At 35.9% G+C, this 21,574-nt stretch overlaps 1 protein-coding gene across 3 annotated transcripts in view; it reads left to right on the forward strand.

The window, feature by feature from the left end:
- Nucleotides 1-21,574, forward strand: part of PCDH11X (protocadherin 11 X-linked) — a 508,267-nt gene that overhangs the window by 37,008 nt on the left and 449,685 nt on the right. For all 3 annotated transcript variants that reach the window (XM_056360034.1, XM_056360035.1, XM_056360036.1), the window contains exon 2: nucleotides 14,158-14,741. In XM_056360034.1, the coding sequence (XP_056216009.1) occupies nucleotides 14,202-14,741 (540 nt within the window). In that variant the 5' untranslated portion in view covers nucleotides 14,158-14,201. The remainder of the gene's footprint in view (nucleotides 1-14,157; nucleotides 14,742-21,574) is intronic.

Genomic DNA, 21,574 nt, shown 5'->3' on the forward strand with positions numbered 1-21,574 from the left:
TTTTTTTTTTTTTGGTTTGCTTTTTAGTAACTGAAAGCTAGACATGACCTGTGGTCTTTGACTATTGCAACCTGAGTCCTGTGGTAGAACAAACCATGATAAACTACATTTTTCAACAATTCTGATGTTTTAATTTCTTGGTTTGTGACTCTTGTTAGCGTTAGTAGGAGGAGATATGTGGTGACTTGAGGTGGTGTTAAGTTTGAGCTTTTGGACATTGATTTTTCAAAAACGTATCAAATTTATTTAAAATGTAATGAAATAATAATTTCAATAATAAGCCTTCATTAAAATCGTTTTACTGTTCAATGGAATGGCTAAATAATTAACCACAGATTTATTTCAGTGTGATTATTCACCTTCTTAGTTTCAGGTCAAATGTAGGACTAATGAGATGACTTAAATTCTAATGATTATTTTATCTATCATTGATAGAATGCTAAAATATTAGCAGTCAAAGAAAGTGCAAAACTTTTACTGTTCTGTAGAGACCACATGAGAAGTATATATCTGAACCAAGAAATGGAACATAATCTGCATTCCAGGCAACACTGTTTTGGTTGTCAGCTTGGAAATTCATCTTGCAGTTATTTTTCAACTGAATTCCCCTAATGTTTCTGTTATAAAACAAATAAATGAACAAACAACAGAAAGCCCCATTGCACTGACTTCTAATTATATAAGAAAGGGCATTGTGTGGCTAGTGTAATTACTTGTTTTGTTTTCTTCTGAAATCATATGAATTTAAACAATGGATTTAGATGACTGATCATATTTTTCTAGGACAGGAAAGATATTTCAACCTGATATTTGTGTGCTTTAATCTGAGTAAGAGTAGAACACACCAGCAAATACATGGCAGAATATAGCGTATTCCATGAAAATGCCTAATTATTTGTTTTTCTGCTACAAGAAAACATTGCATCGCAATAGAAAAGGAACTACAAAAACTTGTATTTTTGTGATTTGATCAAAAAGTGTATGCTTCCATATTCCAGCCAAATCTAAGCATGAATCTCTTGAATTGATTTTAAAGAAATCAGACATGGCAGTATCCCTCAGGTTACAGACAATGATTCCCTATTTAAAAGAATGCAGCATCCATCAAACTCCTCAAACTCCGTCAAAAAAAAAAAAATCTGTGATACGTGGTACACAATATATATAAAAAAAATAATCCCATCACTAATGCTGGTAGTAGCAGTAGTGAATGAACTATTAATAATATACACACTTTACTGACATACAAAGAAACATCACTGTGAGATTAGACTGCCTCTAGGAATTCATCATCTCTGGATTTTAGCGAATAGGTGTAATGTACTGTGTCACATAAAATATAGTGGAATTTTATTAGGCAAATAAACTTGCAAACGTAAGGCACCTTATCACACTGTTTATATACTGGCATGTTTGAAAAAGTTCAAAATTTCTTATAATACTTTACAGTATACATGGGACTATCATCATTAAGTTCCAGGAAAGTATTCCAGTTATCCTGTTAAACCTTCTGGTATTTTGTTCCTAATGGTTATATTGCAACATAAATTGTGGCTACCTTTCAATACGACGAAACTTTAATATTTCCAGTTCGTAGTCCAAAACAGAACATTTTCTTTGGGAAATCTGCTCTAGTGCACTTCATACATATTACATATAACACAACACTGGAGTTCTGCCAGATTTAGTAATGCAAGTTTTCTGTACTAAACACTCAGGGTTTGAGTTTTTTAAGTTCTGAGCATCTATTTTAGTGGAAATCATTAGGAGTTCTCACTGACAGTTACTCTGTCAGAGGTTGAAGATTTGAAATATTATTTTCTCTCTTCATTTAATCACAAATCAATATTTCTACTTCTTATACCAGTAATGGATGGAGTAGTTAATCTTATCACTGTTTTTTTTCTATCTTGTGAAGCAACACGTAATTATGTCCTTGTGTCACTTGCGTTGATCTTGCTTAAGTCATTCAAAGCAACTTCTGCATATAAAGGAAAACATCCATTTTTTTGGTAGGTCTTAGACTTGGAGGCATAATTAGCTGATGTAAAGGAACAGTCTGTTGGATGTGTTTTCGTGACATTTGTATTACAATTCTAATACAAACATATAGTTTACAAAAATAGCTAAAAAATCTTTGTCATTTCTAGTTGACTGAGACAGGCAAAGTCACCAAAACATGAAGCATGATAAAGCTTACAAATGATACAGTATTTAATACGATCCCATGTTATTCAAAGATTCTCTTGTGTTGCGATTACTTCAGCTAATAGGGTGGTATGTGTTTTGTGGTATTTTTTGTGCTCTTTTCTGTCTTTCTTACATTTCAATAATAAGCTGTTATCAAGTGGTGAAGTCACTCCATTTATATGCAAAATTAGGGTTTTTTCATTTGCATTTGTGGAGTAAGGACATGACTTTTAAACAAAACAGAGGAAGAATAGACATGTGTTTGAAACTTTAATCGTTATTCCCATTATCCCTTTAAGATTTTTGCTCATTTAATTCCTACTTTCAAGAACTAATACTCTATTTTCTTCAGAAATATTCTGTGAAGTGTACTAGTAATGATAAAATGTGTCATGGGCCCATGATACTGCATGAGAAAATGTGCTTCAGTATGATTTTTAAAGGTTTTTTCATGTCACGACCTACAGGACCCTGATACACAGATGTACACTGTTCTTTTATTATGTAGATATGACTAACACACCCACCCACACCCCAATTAAAAACCTTTTGAAGCTGTTCATCCTCTTGCACTATATCAGAAGAAGGAGAATGGATGGTCAGTAATATCTGAAACTTGTTTTCCATTACAAGCCTGAGCCTATGACACATTGGCTGTGTCTGGACATCATTGATGGAAGGCTAGCCACATCGAGTTCGTGGACATGCAGGTTTTTATCTAGGAATATTCTGTCCACATTACAAAGCCCCTTTTTATTTCATCCTAATTGTTGATAGATTTCATTGAGGAGGCAGTGAAGAGATGCAAACACCACATTTTCCATTATATGAGTACAGTCTTTGAAGGAGCTATAGTATCTTTACAAAGTTCATGGATCTAGGCAAAACTTTCAAAATCAAATTTCTGAGATTCTGTTAAGCATCAGCTTTACCATGGCAGGCTTCAGTCAAGATCATAGCTTGTTTTGATCTGGCCTGACATTTGTAAAAAAATCTAAAAATAAGTATTCAAGGCTGACCCATAACAGTCTGTGTAAATATTTAACGCAGTTCTGTTGTTGAGATATGTAGGCTTTCTCACTTTATAGTTAAGGCATTTGACTTCCAAAGCTATAGTTGCAGCAAATTTTGTAAACCTTACAGCAGAACAGCAGATGCCACTCATTTCAGTGGACTTTGAATCAATTTAGTAGAAAATTGTTGACCAGATCCTCCACTTTTTAAACTATATTTACTGAACAGGTAAAACAAATTTTTAAGTACGGAATCAGGCCCAGCCCATCAAACTGCTGTAACACATTTTAAAATACTCTTATAATTCTGTTTCATCCAATTCTGTGATGCTTCTTCCTGAGTACTTTTTTGTACAAGCAGTCTGACTTTGGTAGCTGCTTTCTCCCAAGACTAAACAGCTATGCTCCATCATTTCTACTGGATAATTTAGTTTTCAGTCCCCTTTCCAGAATCACTTTAGTGTAGTGCTCCTGGCATAGAATTTCAGTGCTTTGAAAGGCAATCCATGTGTTTGCAATCTCTGCAGCAGTTTGGGGATCTGTCAGGATGGGAGGTGCTATGCACTAAAAAGTATTTTACCAGAAAAACTAGATGATTCCAGCGTCATTTTGTTTTTCAAAATAACAGAGAAAAAACCTTTACATTTTTGTCTATATAAACTACAGAATTAAACAAGTTTTTTCATATATATCAATAAGGCATGATACTTTTACTAGGAAGAGAAATTTCTTAAAAATATACATGATTTCACCCTTCAAAAGTTGGTATATCTTTAGTAGTCACACATATGCTAATATGAAGTTATTAAAGGTTCAGTTCTACTCCATTAGTAGATAAGGATTAAGTTAAATTTTGTTGTAATTCATGCATAATTTGCTATGTATCTTTTTTTTTTTGAAAGTTACACTAAATAATGTGAAAAAAAACTGAGGAAAGCATAGTATAAAATAATTGTTATTGTTATTGCTATCTTTAATTACTTGAACTGTATCACCATCTTGAAGCAAAGATCATTTCAAGCTACAAGTGTAGTAAGGAGAGAATGCTTCCTTGGGAGGACTGGAAGAACAACAGGCAATTAAAGACAGAATTGTATCACAAGGAAATAATCAAACGATATTACTGGATTTGATTGAATTTTAAAGTTATATTTACCCTATCTATATTAATATAACATAAGAGATAAATTCATGCCCTTAATAATGTAAGATATGAATTAGTAAGGCTTGATCTTAATCCTTTTAACTATAACCAGCTGGGATCAAACTCAGATGCTTTTTGGTCTTCCACTTAATAAATCACAAGAAGTCTTTCATCAAAATGCTTTTCATTTTCTTTTATATACATTTATTTCCTATAGTTAGTAAAGGAGATGGGGGGGAAGTGGTTCACTTCTTCCTCAGAGAAAATTTTTCTAAAGCCACACTACACTTTTTTTTTTTGTTGTTGTTGCTATTGCTAATACCTTTCATGTATACAGCACCTTTCACTCTGAACGATCCCCAAAGTGCTTTATAGACTAAATACAGGGATTTTTTTCCCCTCACACAGACTCTGCACTAACAGTGTTGCTCTGCAGTGGCTTTGGGGAAAGAAGCACGAAGAAGCCTCTCCTCCTGAGCCATGAAAAGCTGGTATTTGTGTAGGCCCGCCTGTGGTAACTCGGGCCACAATTTGCAGAGAATCTTGCTAAGTGCTTATTTATTTAAAGCTTAAAAAAAATAGTTTTTCTTTGCCCCAGTTTTCTTCATCTGAGTATCAAATGCAAAAGACAATATGCGCCTGTACCCCAGTTTCTACCGAACAGGTTTTGCTGTTTACCATTTATTTATGTTTGTCAGGCAATGGTGCTTGATGGGGTTACCTTGCCATATCTCGCCCTTTCAGCAGGCGGCGCGGGAAACGTCAGGCCGGTGAGGGAGGCGGGAAACCGCCTGAGGGAGCGCGCGCCCGCCCGCCTCCGGGATTCTTCGAGAAGGAGGCGGCGGGGGGGTGGCTGGGGCTGGGGCGGGAGCGGTGCCGATCCTCAGCCTGCCTGCAGTGACCAGGGCGCCACAGCGGAGCTGTATGTTCCCCGTCTAACTGCTGTGTCTGTCGCAAGACCTGCAAAGGTAAAGGTGGTGGCTTTGGCCTTGGCTTTGTCTTCAGGAAAGGAAAAAGAAAGGGTTTTCTAGAAACTGTCCGAGGGCATGTGGCAGGCGGGATGAGCCCTCGGCGGGCTGGGGCGAGGGAGAGCCAGCCCAGGGCGAGCTGGTCCACCGGCACCCTGAGAGGCTTTTGCTGCTAATCTTTTGTTTTGTTTCAGTCTTTTGTTTTGTGGGTTTTTTTGGGTTGCTTGTTTTCCCCATAAAAGGACTGTGGCTTTGGTTTCATGTAACTTCTAATGTAACTTACAACTTAACTTATCTTGAGGTGGCTTTGTTCTGCTCTTGGGAAACCCTTCCTCTCAAATCGTGTTCTCTTAGGAGAGTCTTACATTACATATTGCAACATTTTATTCATATCGTGTATTTAAGTAGGGTCAGTTAGCTAAAAAAACATGGTGATTGCTTCCCTGCTTATGGACCCATACATACGTTATGTAAAAATTTCTTCCAACATGTGCAATTAGTTCTTGTGTTCCTGGTACTCTTAGAGATTCTGGAGTTGAGTTTGTGATTTATAAATATGTATTCCTATATATTGTATCTATATGTTACTTGTGACAACTTTTGATGAACATGGTGATTAGGCTGTTAATTGGTGAGATATATGCTAAACTAGAGAAAATCTCTTTCATGATGTATTCAGTATTTTAAACTCTTAAACAGTACCTTCTAGTTTGAATCTCATTTACGTTTAAGCTATCTTTAAGAAGAACAGAAAATCCCATATGAAAATGAGTAGCTATGCTGCCGCTGGATGCAAAACTTTCTAATCTGAAGATTTACATGGAGACCATGCTACTGTTAACATTTTCTGTTTTGCTGTACTGTGTAAACTTTGACTTGAAGGAAGTAGATTGAATAGGAACAATCTTGCTTCTGTGAAGTGTTTGCAAGGATGAGAGTAAAATTATCTGAACTATTTTCTTCACGTTTTACCGAGGAAGAAGAAAATAAATTATTTGATGCTTAACTAGTTATTAATTACAGTAGTAATGAAATAAATTAGTTAAGGACTACATAAGTGTATGAATTTTGTATGTTTCAGCAATCCTTCATGAGCCTTACAGCATCAGGAATGGAACACTCTGCCACTTTCCAGACAACATGATGGGAAGTTAGACTAAACAAATGCAAAAATATGTTTTATACATGCTTTGTTGCTGTAATCTCCTGGTCCTGTTTTATGTAGGCACACCAATAATTTGCTGAGCAGGAAATATGGTGAAAGTTCGGTACTCTTTACTTTTTAGGCTTGGAGAGCTGTAAGAACTTTTTACAGAAATCTGTGAGTAATTTCACATTTAGACTTCTGGGTATGTTATGCTGAGGCAAAGAGAAACTGATGGAAATAAAAAAGTTTAAGTGATTGAAAAATGTATACAAAAAGTAATGTTCTGGTATCATTTAAAGTCTAATATATGAAATGAGAAGTGTACATGAGTGTAATTACATCATTTCTGTTTTAAATTTAAAGGTGGGGTAGAAGGTGGCAGCTGATTTCTGCTACTCAAAATGCTGTTATGTATAGGACTGGACTGTAGACAGAATTGTATTTAGTTTAAGGAAGTAATAGACTATGTGGTATTCAGCTGTGAGCAGTGTTCCTATCCATAGTCACAAATACTCGAATTGTTCACTAGACACTCTGAAATGTATTTTTCTGCTATTCAGTAACAGAAGTTACTAACTAAATCAAGATGCATTGTGTATGAAACAGGCGATCTTGACAATTGCCATGTCAAAGGATTTGACACAAGTGACTAAAAATCAAATTTACTTCTGTTCTTAAATAAACAAAAACGTGTTTTAAGTTGAAATAAATCCACTGATCACGTAATCTGGTTTCACATAATTTCTTATTGTGATACCATGTTTTCTTGCCAGTGGTTCATGGATGACTTTTCTTTTGTTTGCTCTGGCAGAGATTTAGTTTTCAAATTTGAGGCATGAACAGATTTTCAGGGACCAAAACTAGAACAGTTTTCAGTTGATTAGTGAAATGTATTCATGTGTACAAACAGACAAATAAAACACTAAGAAAATGACATTATGAATCATACCATTAATAACTTGATTTTTTGGTATTGTTTTTGAAAGTTGGTCGTTTGAATTTTAGTGAATATGTATTTGAATTTGTAGAGCAGTATTGTGTTAGCTTTGGAGTTGTAACATTCAGCAGCTTTGTAGAGGGTTTGTGTGTTGGGTCTGTTTGTTTTTTTCCGTCTTTGTTCATGTATCCCAGTGTTTGTTTCTAAGAAAATTGAAATAGCCTTGCTTACCAGGGAGATCATCACCTTTTTTCCAAGATGTCTGTTCTCAGTCTTGAGATTTCTATGCAGCTCTGGTACAAAACTGTGTCACTGCTAATAGCAGGACTGTCTATTTCATAGTATTACTGGTATATAATTTGATACTGCATATTCTCAGTTTTCTGACTTACTTTAAAAATATCCTGTAACTTATTTGCTGGGTAGTTGCTAGATACATTTTCTCAAACATGAACTGTATTTACTCTTTTGGTAAGTAAGAGACTTCAGATTTACAGGGGTTCATTTGAAATGAAAGAAATTACTCTTTGTGCCATATGTCAATGTGGTTGAGTTCAAATTGTCCGTTCAACATGCTTCATGCCTGTGCTCACTGCCTTTTTTGTGTTTATAGTTCTGTTCACTGTTTCCAGCATCTTTATACAAGTTCTAATGACCACTCTTCCTATTAGTTGCAGATTAATATCAAGACTATAGATTTCTGTTTCAGTAAGAATTTATCAATTATTTGTTTTCCACACCTTGCCTGCTGCTTCATGTGGCTGCAAGAATCTGCCTTTTGGGCATTAACCCTTAATTTCTTCAAGTGAAGGTTATTTTTTACACTGTGATGGAAAAGTAAAAAAAAAACCAAACACCCCCCCCCAACAACAACACAAAAAACCCACAACAAAGCAACCTAAAAATACTCTTATTTCTATTCAGTGAAGAGACCGAATAAGGAGAACGTGCAGCTGTAAGCAAGCTGCGGCTCACACTTAGTTCTTTTGTTGACTTGAATGGTTGTGGGGTGAATCTTTCTCCTGGTGATAGGAATTTCCAGTTTCATTTTGTTCATCACTGGAAAAAGAATCAAATTAAAGAAACCTCATTGAAGTCAGTACCATCACGGTAATAAAAAATAGATCAAAGAGTAAATCAGTCCCTTAGTGGATTTAGAGTAAAATCATACGAGGGAATTAATTTGAAAGCCTTGATAATATAACAAATTGTCTTTTTCTCTTTGAGGTAGGTCTTTTTCTTTTGACTATGATCGAGAAATATACTATGTAGGGAGTGGATACTGTGAGTAAGTGTTGATGGCTACAACATAATCTGTTTGAAACATTGTAGAGTGTGAAAATTAGTTCAGGTTGTTTGTTACCATTTGTGCCTGGACTTAATGGCGGGGGATTCCTGTCTGGCAACAGCTTTGTTGTGTTTCCTGTTGTCATCAAAAATTGTAAGCAATACCAGTAAAGTCTCTGCCTTTTTCAAAAAGTTAACAACCATCAAAATCAGACAGTTCCTTCAATGAAACATTGTCTGTGGTGACAAAGGATAAACTTTGTTGTGTTCAGGTACATTACTGACTTGCAGAAAAAGAAAACAACCCAACAACCAAAACACAAAACACTAAAAATCTGCAGTACCAGACATAACAATCTAGCAGCTGTCTACAGGATGAAGTTGAAATCCCTATCAACATGATTCAGAAATTGTAAACCTCTGTCATATAGCATAGAATGGCTTAATTATCAATGGAAACTTCTGAGGGAGCCTTTTTGAGTGAGCTGGAATAGTTGTGAATAGCTCACTCCAGTTCAATAACATTATGGTCATTATTGACTGTAGAAATAGAGTCCATGTCATTGGGGGTCTTTTGCTCTGAGAAACACTGTTTTAACATAGGGATTTCAATACTCCTGTTTAATAATTTCATGGTGCATTAGCAGCAAATGAAAGGGATATTATTTTGAAAAAATGTGGCATACTAGCTAAACTTTTCTATGTAATTTAAATAGGTTCAAGAATATGAAGATAAGAATTGGAGTGATGTTTTTAAGATTTCTTCTCTATTGTGATTTCAGTGTTTGGGTATTGATGCAGTTTTGGACTTCAGTGTAATACTCTAAATTTTTTGAAAGATTCTGTGATATTTTTCTTGAAAACTTGATGTAACAGTTACAAAATATTACCACAGCTTGCTTATTCTACTGTAGGTCAAATCTGAACCCAAGTATCAAGAAATAGTGTTGCTTTTTCATCTGAAGTGGGCACCTGAACACTTTACTGCGTTTGCTACTGCTCTGCGATCCTCTTAAGAAAGAAATGGCAGTTGAGTCCTGTGATAAGCTACAGGAATTCTGAATTGGGTGCGACCAGATAGAGCTGTGTGTTTAAAGAACAGATTTAGATTCTACCTTCATGTCATACTCTATTAGGTAGTTAAAAGTTTTTATATATTCTGTCTACTTTTCAAGGTATGATTTGACAGCTGCTAAATGAAGATAATGATGAAAATTTATAATATTTAAACTATGCCATTAATATTTTGTATATTGGGAAAAAAAGAGCAGGTATACTTAAGTGCATACATAGATGAAAGAGAGCAAATCTGAAATTGTTTTTTCCTCTCCTATTCTCCATCCTGTCCATCTGGGCCATTTGCCTTACTAGTTAGAGAAGTCAGCAGTATCAGCAGACATCAGTGCATTTCTTTGAAAGCTGGGAAAATGGCTTGGCAAGCTTAATGTTACCTTCTGTTAAACAATTTTATTTGTTCTTACTTTTTTTTTTTTACTACCGTAGAAGTGTTACTGAGTGTTGGAGCTTATGAAAGGTCCTTTAGGCTTGGACTATTTAGCTTCTTTACCCCCTTTTTTTTTTGCCTCTATACTCCAGTCATCAAGAAAGTCTGTTTCCACATGCTGTACTGTGATTGCCTTTCTACCCACTTCCTTTCTTTTTTCCTTTCTGTCTTTACATCTTGTCTGTCTGTCTTCGTTCATCTCTGACTTTTTCTACCATCTGTTACCATTCACACGCTCTCTTTCGACAATTTCTTTGTCTGCCTGTCATTTCCATGTGCAGTTTCTTTAGCCTTTCTTTTTACTTTGGGATTGGTATTTCTATTGTTTTGCCATTTCGTGGGATGTAGATATGTAGACAGGTATGAGAGATGTACTAAACAGTGTACGTCACTAGAAATACTCTGATTTCATAGCTTTGTTGCTAGAAAGTACCTCCTGCTTTTTTTCTTTGCATTGCTGTTGCCACAGTACTTCTATCAATGTTATGGCACAAATGACAGGCAATATACAGTTATGACTATATAAATAGGTTGCTTTAAGAACAACACTTTCTCATGGCATAAGATGTTCCACTGTACATCTAAGCAGAAAACTTGAGTCCTATTGGGGTTTTTCTCCTTAAAGGTCTATAGCTCTAGAGCAGTTCTTAAAGGTTAAAAACTGCTCCTAAAACTATTTAGAAAGACAGGTAAAGACCATTTTAAGATAATGTATTCCATAGAAGTTCAAGAATTGTAAGTAATTGTTGGTTGTTTTTTTTCTACTTCAAGATGAGTTTTCTGTTAAAACTCGTAACACTGCCTGTTACCTGGCTGTACCCTTTAATAGTTCAGCAAAATCAACGGCAGTAGATTTATTTTTAATATAATTAATAATAATATTATTATTATATAAAATCGATGACATTACAAAAATTCATGTTAGCATTTATTTAACATAGTTTATAACAATGCTGTTCTATTATTTCCGTTTTAATTTATTTAATACGACAGAAATGGTTTAAAAAAAATGGTTCAAACTTTTTCATTTAAAATACATCTATAAAAATACGCATAGTAATGTAATGCTAAGATGTGCCACCTCACAGTTTTCCTGAAAAAGTCTTTGCATTGTGCTGTGGTTGTTTCATAATCCCTAGAACCACTGCAGGTATAACTGGGGTGATAGGAATTTTTATGAGGTATTTTACATATATATGTATATATACACACACACACGGGTACTATCACAACTTTCAGAATTGATTTAGGAAAGTTTTTCATGAACTTGTTAGACTGTTCAATTTGTGTACTCATCCTTATGCAAACACAAACAGACTTTTGTTTTGAGTGTGACTAAAATTCCCTGTATCCTCAAAACTAGAGAGGGAGGCAGTGCAGCATAATAACTTTGTTAATAATCAAACGATTTTTTTTAGTAGTGTAAGATTATCTATTTGGAAGATGTATATACATGACGGTGATTTTTTTTTTTTATACCATTGTACTTTATAGGCAAAGCTTACATTAATATTGTCACAGAAGAATTTGGGATAGTGACTGGAATTTGGTTTATATTTATTGGTTGTGTTTGAGTTTTTTTCGCTTCCTCAGAAATGAACGGTAAGTTTTAAATACTACTCTGTAAACATCAGGATGTGAAGTTCTTGAGGTTTTTTCCCCTGTGTTTTGTTGATTTTTCAGTTTGACTTCTGGTAGAGAAGTGGCAGACTAGTGCTTCTCAGTATGCACAGAACCTGCTGCCATTCTGAAATGTAAATACTCCCCTCAAAGCAAAACATCAGCCCTTCATTGTAACCGATACATTTTTTATTAGTGTTTTGCATGGCAACGATGTAAATATATTTAACAGCAGATACAAAATTTACTTTCATGAAATAAGAGCTTTCTGCAGGTTGAATGTACATAGGGAATTACTTTAGTGGGGTGACAATTGCTGGAGATGTATTTACAGAAATACAAGGCAGTTAATTAATTATAATAGTCAAACCAGTACATTTGTACAATATCACCACAGCTCATTCATTAAACTCATGCTGCTACCATAGAGTTACCATTAATGATCATCAGTGTCTGCTGATGACTTCCTTATTTACATATTTAGAATTTGATATTACAAGGGATTTATAAAATGGCTGTTCATAGTACACTGTTTCTTCACTCCTGAATGCCTGTTTAGTGTTGTGACTTGCACTGAATTAGTGACATACTGCAAATAAGTTAGTGAGTTACTAAAATACTGCAGGTAATGTGTTAACTGTGCCCCATGAACTGCATATCCCGTTCTCACCCACATCAGCAATCTCATTCAGGTTAATTAAATTACTCCAGTGAGCAATGCCTTTTTTGATAAGTGAAGGCTTGCAGGATTGGATTTTTATTTCATGTTACTCCTTTTGTATAATCATAAAGCCAGAAAATGCTTTACAGTTAAATCATGCTGACATGGAAAGATAGACCCTGCAGATCTAGTTGGAATGTTCTTTATATGTTACTTACTCCCAATCAAAAGCAGGTTGCAGAGTTTAAATGGAATAGCAATATTAGTTATTCCTAATCTGTTCCACTGCAAAGTCAAGTGTTTTAGTTTAAATTACCCTGAAAGTGGTACTGCTGAAAGGCAGTAACTTAACAGGTGAAGACAATTATTGGCTTCAGTAATTTCTTCAACCACTGCAACTTGATCTGCAGGAGTAAATCAATCTAGGCTATGACAGGGAGAATGAAATCAGAAAAGGGAGGAAAAAAATTACATTTTTACCTGCACAATGAAATGAATGTGGATGAGTTAGGTATATTTGAACAGATGCTAAGCTGATAGGGGCTAAAATGTTATTAACTAAAAAAATCATTTTAGATGGGACTCTTGAACATCTACCTTACGGAAGTACTATCCTAGATTATCCTAAATTCTGGAAGGGCAGAATTATGCAAAGATTAGGTAAAGCAGCTTATTTTATACATGGAATTCAATTTTTCCTTTAAAAACTCTCAGCTGAAAGCTGTAGGTACACAGATATCTGTATGTACCTATAAATCATCCCATTCTAATCCCATCTTTTTGAGGTGGTTAACAATCTTGAGAGGAGACTATATTGGTATTCTGAAACTAGGTTGAGAAGTAAAGAATTTTCTTTTCGTCAGCCCAGAGCAAATCTGTATTGCACTACATTGAAAACTTCCGATGTTTTGTTGTTCTCCTGTGTTGGAATTTGTGCACTGCTCTTTAGACACACAATCTAGATTTCAGTGAATCGAGTACTAGTATTTATGTTTACTTCCAAAGGTCAAATGAGATCTTGTCATCTTAAAGAAAGGGACTGCTGTATTAATGTCCTTGTGTTAGACAGATTTCTACCCATTGTGGACTGAAGCTGACCAGTTTCCCATCTAGATAACGTTTTATTGCCAGTTTAAGTTCCTCTATTAAAAATAGCCAGATTTCATGCTGTTAACAAATATTACATAATTCTGTCAGTGTAAAACTTGGGGGAAAATTAAGAAGAGTTTTTTTGGCTTCCTATCTCTGAGCAAGAGGTATAAAAAGATCTGGTGCTCAGCAGATGGTTGCTTGCAAAGTTCTTACCTACTTTTTTCTTCAGAAACAAAAAATTGAGGACAATGTGGCCAAGGGTTCAAAGGAAGAAGGTTTTCTTAAGGAACAAAGGAAAATCTCATGCTGGAAATAGTTTTGTATTTATTTGTTCATTCATTGTGATCCAGTTCTAAGGTTCTTACCTCAGTGTTTAGTAAACAGTTTTAAGTAAAAAAAGAAAAAAAAGTGCAAGAAATTTTATATGTTTTATTAAGGATTGTAATGTCAAATATCACTTTGCTAGTAGTGTTTTGAAACAGTTCACATTATTTGCCATAGGAAAGGCACTCCTTTCATGTCTCCATCACTTCAAGAACACAATATTACGTAAATTTTAAAAGAATTTTTCTTTCTTTCTCTTCCTTTTTCTAGCTACTCTTGGTGTTCTACACGAATACTCATTAGTCATTCTGGAGATGGACTTACTTTCTGGAACCTACCTCTTGGCAGTCTTATTAGCCTGTATTGTATTTCAATCTGGCGCACAGGAGAAGAATTATACCGTGCGGGAAGAACTGCCTGAAAATGTCCTCATTGGCAATTTGCTCAAGGATCTTAACCTAACGCTGGACCCAGATGTGCCCCTTTCCTCACCGCTACAGTTCAAGCTTGTGTATAAGACTGGGGATGTACCATTAGTACGGGTGGAGGAGAACACTGGTGAGATATTCACAGCTGCAAACCGCATAGACAGAGAGAAGCTGTGCTCTGGCATCTTTAGTGAGAATCGCTGCTTTTATGAGGTGGAGGTTGCTGTTTTGCCTGATGAAGTTTTCAGACTGGTCAAGATAAGATTCCTAATAGAGGATATAAATGACAATGCCCCCCTCTTTCCCTCAACAGTTATTAACATCTCTATCCCTGAAAACACCGCAATTAATTCTCGCTATTCTGTCCCGTCTGCCATCGATCCGGACATTGGTGTGAATGGTATTCAACACTATGAACTCCTTAAGGTGGGTTTCTTCCATTCTTCTATGTTACTGTCTGTGTTACTGTCTTCCCACAAATGTTGCTAGTCCTTATCAACCCATTAGATACGTGAAGCTGTGTACCACAGCAGTGGTGCTCTGCAGATACCTGTCTTGACGTGTTAATCTATACCCCTGCGTGCATTCTGGTGCATCATATCTTAACTTTGTGGAAAGCTGTTTATCTATGTGTATGTAACAGTATGATGAAACATTCATGTCTTCATGAACTCTCCGCCAGCATTCAAAGTGTTTGTACTTTGGCTGACAGTTGTCTTAGACCATTAAATATGTGTTCTTATTGTCACCAGCATGACTGTGCCAAGTGCAATGATATTTTGCATTGGCTTTGTCTTCCTCTTGCATGGCTGTTAGATTTGAGCAGTAGAACATAACCCAGAAGCTTAATGTGTTGTGATGCTCATCTGTATACTGATGACCTATTCCAGAATGAAAAAGAGTCCATTTGTTAAAGCAGCTCGATAATGTTTGGGTGGGCATAACGTCTGGGCAGGAGGAAGTCCAAGGTATGCATGAATGCCAGGATAGCAGTGCCAGTGGCTGTGTAAGAGCAGGTATTTTATACTTTTCTTCCTTTACTCTTTCTAGCAAACAGGAGAACTGCAATTTAGGGAACAAAAGAATAACATGTAAACATGTGGTGTGTAAGACTGTGATTGCTAAATAAAGGATTAATTTCAGTTGAATTTACATAGCTGGAGAGTTCAGAATAGGAAAGGAACTTACCCTAAAACTGTTGGGTTATTATGTGGGAAGCTGAGAATGTCTTCACTTCCCTTGATTTGGAATAGGGAACTGTTGGGTAATTTGACAGCTCAGCAACCAATCTGACACCCTCATTACTGACTGGAAGAATATAGACTATATAGGCCACTATATTGCCTGATTGACTTGATAGCTGATATTCGCTGATATCAGTACTTACTAGCAATTTAATAAAAACAAAGTGCTGCCTTATTTTAGCTCTTTTAAATTACTTAGAACCCGAGGCAGTTTTGGCATTGTGGGTACTAACTAGTGACAAAGATATAAAAATCTCTTTCAGAAAACTGCATGCCACTGGACACTGCAGGTTACCTATCAAAAAAAAAAACCCCAACCAACCAACCAATCCCAACCCACCCACATAATGTCTGTATGCTGTCAGTATAGCCTGGGAATTTAGAACTTTTCAAGAACTTACTACAAAGTTTGAGGTCTTTGTAGTAAGCTTATTAAAACTTCTAGATCCCTAGGTTATACTGAATGCAGACAGATCTGCATAACGTGGTTGCTTTACGTTTGGGTTTTTTTAGATAGCTAACCAGAATTGTCCAGCAGGATGCAGTCGTCTTCATTTGGTGTCTTAAATGAAAATGTGGGGAATGAGTAACAGCATACTAAATAAATAGCAGTAGGGGTAGAAACTAATAAAAAAGCCAGGGCTACAGACAAAACATGGCAGAAGAATACATGGTCTGAAGAGAGAGCTAATATAGCTGAGAGAAACGTGCTGTTTTTCAAGGAAAAGGAAAAAACCCAGAAAACAACAAAATCAGGAGTCCCTGAGATTGAGTGAGCAACAGTTCAGATCATCACAATAGCGGTCTTGTTTTTTGAGTTTTTTGGACTGTGTGTTCAGAAATGGAATGTTAACAGATCAGCAGAATGATAGCATATTTGTATCATGCAGGTGGGAACTCATCTAAAATACCAGCTACCGTTCTGTACCAAAAGTAGTGCAGGGCATAAGGCCTTGTCTGATGTGAGATGAGATTTCACAGAGATGTGCAAGTAACTTTCAAAACAACAACAGTAACATGGTGTTTGAGTTAGGGGGGAAAAAATAAATAAAATCAGTTACATGTTTCTTCAAGTGTCTTTTGGAAAACTGCTTTTGCCACATAAGGGAAAGAAAGATGATGAGGATGAAAACACACTGGCATGGACTGAAAGTTCTGAATTTTTGTGCAAGACGTGTCACAGCCAAAATAATTGGTAAAATCACAGCCCTGCAGACAGATCTCTTAAATTTATTAATTGCATTTTTTTCTTGCATGCCTGTTGGTCAAGTACTTTTTGAGCTATGGATCCGCTGCCTTTAAATAAGCCAGCAATTTCACATACTTTGAAAAATGTATGTAAAACCAAAGAAGCACTTTAGGACAGCCAGACACCATTTGGAATAGTGATGTCTGGATGTTATTCCATTGGTAGTTTTTACAATGTTAATACCTAAAGTGATCATATAAGAAGGAGAATAATGTAGTAGAAGTGAAGGATTCTGATGAGCAAGCAGGGAATGTAGTATGTACAAAGATCTGCCCATCACTGGGGCAGAATATGGAGTTGAAAAGGAAGGGAAGAGAGGTGGTGACTGAGAACTCTTCCCTGGGTAACTCTGAAATACCAGGAGGGAGGGTGGTGGGTGCACACGGATGACACTGCTTGGCTTTTCTTTCAAAATGCTTTTCTCATAGGCATTACCCTATGCTGTTTTTTGGGGTGTAGTCTGAAGATACTAATGTCTTCTGACTTCTGATATGTGTTGACCTTTTCCTTCCTTTTATAACCAGCATACAGAAAAGTAGGGGAACTGCAGCACATGTAACTGTCATGCCTTCTGAACAGTATGAGTCTAGCAGGGCTGATATGACAGTGTGGTGGGAAATTTTGGGATGCATCGGATATGAAGATGATGAGTAGGGCAGCTTGTTTAGAGGATGGCAGAGGAGTGGGAGATGATAAGATATGCAAGTCACTTTGTAGAAGCACAAAGGCTGATGCTTTAGCATACGTGAAGCCGCGGAGTGAAATGTGTTGCTCTGTATTTTAGAAAAAGTAATAGTGAATTGACAAGCTGTGCAATGAAGAAAAAGTTCTTCAGTTAATTTCACTCACTTTAGCTAAACTTTTTGAATATGCTTATTGTCTGTGTGAAGCCAGGCTGATTTTGCTAGAAGACAAAGAGATTTTTGCCATAACAATGCCTAACAAAGAACAAACTCAATACAAAGCTTAATAGTTTATAGGTTTTTAACAGATTTTTAGCAGCTCTGTACCTTGTTGGGAAGGTAAACAACCTTTCCTCTCTCTGTTATACTTATTGTCCCTCTCAAAGTATGGGGAAGGAGGTTGCATATAGTTGTGGTACTCAGTTTCCTTTGCAAAGTAGGTAGTTAATCATACAGTCTTTTAACTTTGTAACAGACTTTCCTGTTATTTTAATCTCCTGCCTCTTTCTAAAAATCCTTCTAAAATAGAAGAAAAACAACATTGTAAGAAAGGTATTGTTGTACTTTGGGTTCAGCATTACTTGGAAGTTTCCTAACACAGGATTTGATTTATTTAATACCAGAATGGTTTATTTACCACACTGATTAGTAAACAGGTATTTTTTGCCTGTCTGCATCTTCTCAAAATGTACCTCAATAGAAAATAACTTCTTTATATGTAACTGATGTATGGTACTGCAACTTCAAAACTTTCCCGTGTCTGTGATTCAACTATACAGTGTCTGAAATGGATGAACTCTATAAAAAGACAGGTTTTGTGTAACCTCTGCTGTTACCAATAGGAGTTGTTGTGTATAGCATTATAAAAAATAATGCTTCGCTGCTGGGATGCTCAAAGCTGACTGTGGATAGGATGACATTAAGGGTTCAAATAGCAAACAGTGTTTACTATGAATAGGGCTAAGGAGGGAAGACTTAATTAGATAAGATTTAAAAATAAAAGAAAAAGCATTTCTAATGAGAAATTTCTCATAACTCCAAGTCTAAATTGGACAGAAAGATGGCATAACCGATAGTAGAAGGGGCAGCTAAGACAGATAGTGAAGTATTTCAGGGAAAGAAATGGCCGGATGGAAAAACTTGTTACTTGGTCTCAGTTGAGATAACTACTTAAACTGGGAATGACAGGGAAAAAGAGGCATTTCTAAAAAGAACTAGTATGTTAACGTATCAGAATGTAAAAGGAAATTCTAAATTCAAATGGTAATAAACTGAGATATCTAATTAACGATGAATCTACAAATATTCTTATTTAACCCTGGTAGGCAGCTAAGCCTACAAGTCTTTTTGCACCTCTTCAGGGCGTTCACATTGCTTACACACTGATGTGAAATGTACATTGTGTCTGTACAACTTGGTACATTTATATTTGAGTTCAAGGCAAGCTAATATTTAGTATAGCCTGATTAATACACTTAGAATATGGAGGTGTCACAGGCCTCTGCCTTTGACTATGGAGATTTTAGTGTGAAGTACTTATGTCTTCTCTTACATATTAAAATGGAGAGCTGTTTCAGAGCAGGTTTTTAATAGAATTCCATGTTGAAGCACTGTAATGGAGCATCACGTGTACTTCCAAAAGGATTCATATAAATGCATGTTTTAAAGTAAATTCTTTTTATTGATTAGTTATCATTTCTTGTCAACTAGGTATACCACATGCATTAGATATTGTATAGGGGCAACCATACTCAGCAGTGGACTGCGTAACTACTCTTAAAGGAGGAGAGCATTTTCTTCTGTGAGCTAATCCTGTGTGCTAATCGGTTGTTGCTTTAATCTGTTACAGTTTAGGAGGAAATTAGATTTGCGTTACTGTTACAGCATTACTCTTACCTGTTACAGTAATTTTCCTGTATTTACTTATCAGAAGCAGCTGGTGCATTCCTTCTAGAATAATATAATAATCTTTTTGTAGCTGTCAGTTCATACCTCTGTAATCTGACAAAATAGATTCTTACTCATTCTCACAACATATCAGTCTTGTCTCTGAGGAGGAGAGTTACCTCTTGCTACTGTAGATCATCTCTTCTTATGTCTTTCAATAGAAACTTTCTCCTTTTTGATACAGTTTATCAATTACATGACCCATGGAAAATGGAGATCACAAATCTTCATCATATTTGAGGCTTGCTCTTGAAACTAGGTTATTTCTGAGCCTTACAGTAGGTCTGGATCAAGTAACTAGTATCACTGTTCAGAAAATCAAGAATGAAAGGGCATGTGTTTTATGTAAAATTAAAGATAGTTACATCAAAATTATAGCGTAAGACTAGATTTGTAGTTAAATTGGAACCAGAAAGACAGATGAATGAAATCATTGTTAATAATCATATCATAAGCAGTAATACAAATTTGATAGTCAAAAACACTAACAGCGGAGAAACAAAACTTTTCTATAACCTGTTTGTGTTTTAATGCTGCACCAGTATTTGAGTGGTTCAGTATATATAGAGAGGAAGAAAGCATGGCTAATGTCACTCAAACTCAGTGTGTAGTGACACAGGCTTAAATTTCCTTAACACGAGTTCACCAGATCATCTTCATTGTCCCAAGCATCAGTTGTTTGAACCTTTCATTTCTGCCCTTTTTTTATGCTTTCATTCCTTTAAGTGGAAGCTGAAGCAGCAACCCCCACTTTTAGTCTCAGACCATGTTTGAATGAGGGAGAATTAAACAGGTAATCATACTGAAATTAATGTGGATGATTCTTCTGTGTAGGCTTTAGCAGTATGAAAGGAAAATGAAGCGGTATATTGGCCCTTTAAGTAGGTCACAGAAAGCCTGGTGTGGTTGTTAATCGATATCTGCCTTCTGTGAAAAAACTGCCAAGGCAGAGATTTTTCTACATGTAAACAGGCATTTATTAATATTGTCAGGTCTTACTGAATATTGCATAACAAGATTAGGTAAATTCCAACATCATTATTGGCCTGTTTTCCAAAATTCTTTGTAATTTTTTGGTAGCACACTAGTGGCAAAGTATTTTTGCACTTTTTTTTTATTAGCAACCCTTTCTAGTAATTGTGTAAGTGACATATGGCTGAATTATAGGAGATGGCTATCCCAGATTCCAAGAATTTTCATTTTCAGACTTACATATACTCAGGAAAATACATGATTCAGATAGGAAATTTCTTGACTTCCTGATAAGGCAATGACAATAACTTTTTGGTATTTCTTTCTTGTCATTGAAGAAAGGTTAGCTGGTCAGTGATATTTCCAGATTCACTGATGCTAAAATAAAAGTCCATTACACATGTATTGATGTCCCAGGTAACAATAGTACTTAGGTATTTGAACCTAAAACTGAGAAATAATGGTTTTGTTAAATCCTAAATTTGGCAGTGCTTATATAGCAGGTGAAAATAAGATGCATGTTAAAAAAGCATTTGAGGGTTGGTGTTTCCTCACCCTTCCCCCGGACATGTAGCTTAAACTAAGATTCTGTATTTCTGCTTGGAAGAGGGGATGGTCTATTTTTCTTACCTTGCAATGCCTTAATTGAATTAGCATAGGGGTATCATTCAGCATAACTTTGCAGGACAAGTTAGCTTCCATCTCCATTGTAATGGCTCATATGAATTATACTTCGTGTATTTGTGGAACAGTACTATGTCTTCTTTCCCATTTCATGTGCCAGCAGAGATGGGGAAGGTAATGAATTTAGGGAGCTCAAAAATAGATTGAGGAATTTTTTTGCTCTGGAGTTGCACTCCAGTCAAGCTCTAAGGTCACCCTCTAGTGCCTGTAATTTAATAAATATGGAGAGTTGGACACATTGTCTTTTTAAAGTAACTTTTAGCTGCCCTTTAGAAGAGAGGGGGTTTCTAGGACAGACAGGGTGTCTTCTGAATGTCTTTTTTCCCCTAAGTCCACCGTGGCTTTGGGGTAGGTCAGAATCTAAACGACTTTCCCTTTCTGTATTACTGCTAGAAGATCAGTGTATTTGTTTAATGTTATAGCATAGCTTCAGTTTTTTCTCACGGGTGGTTCCCTTGTCTTCTCCACTGAGATGTGGAC

This window comes from Falco biarmicus, chromosome 14 (assembly GCF_023638135.1).
Source record: "Falco biarmicus isolate bFalBia1 chromosome 14, bFalBia1.pri, whole genome shotgun sequence".
NCBI lineage: Eukaryota > Metazoa > Chordata > Aves > Falconiformes > Falconidae > Falco > Falco biarmicus.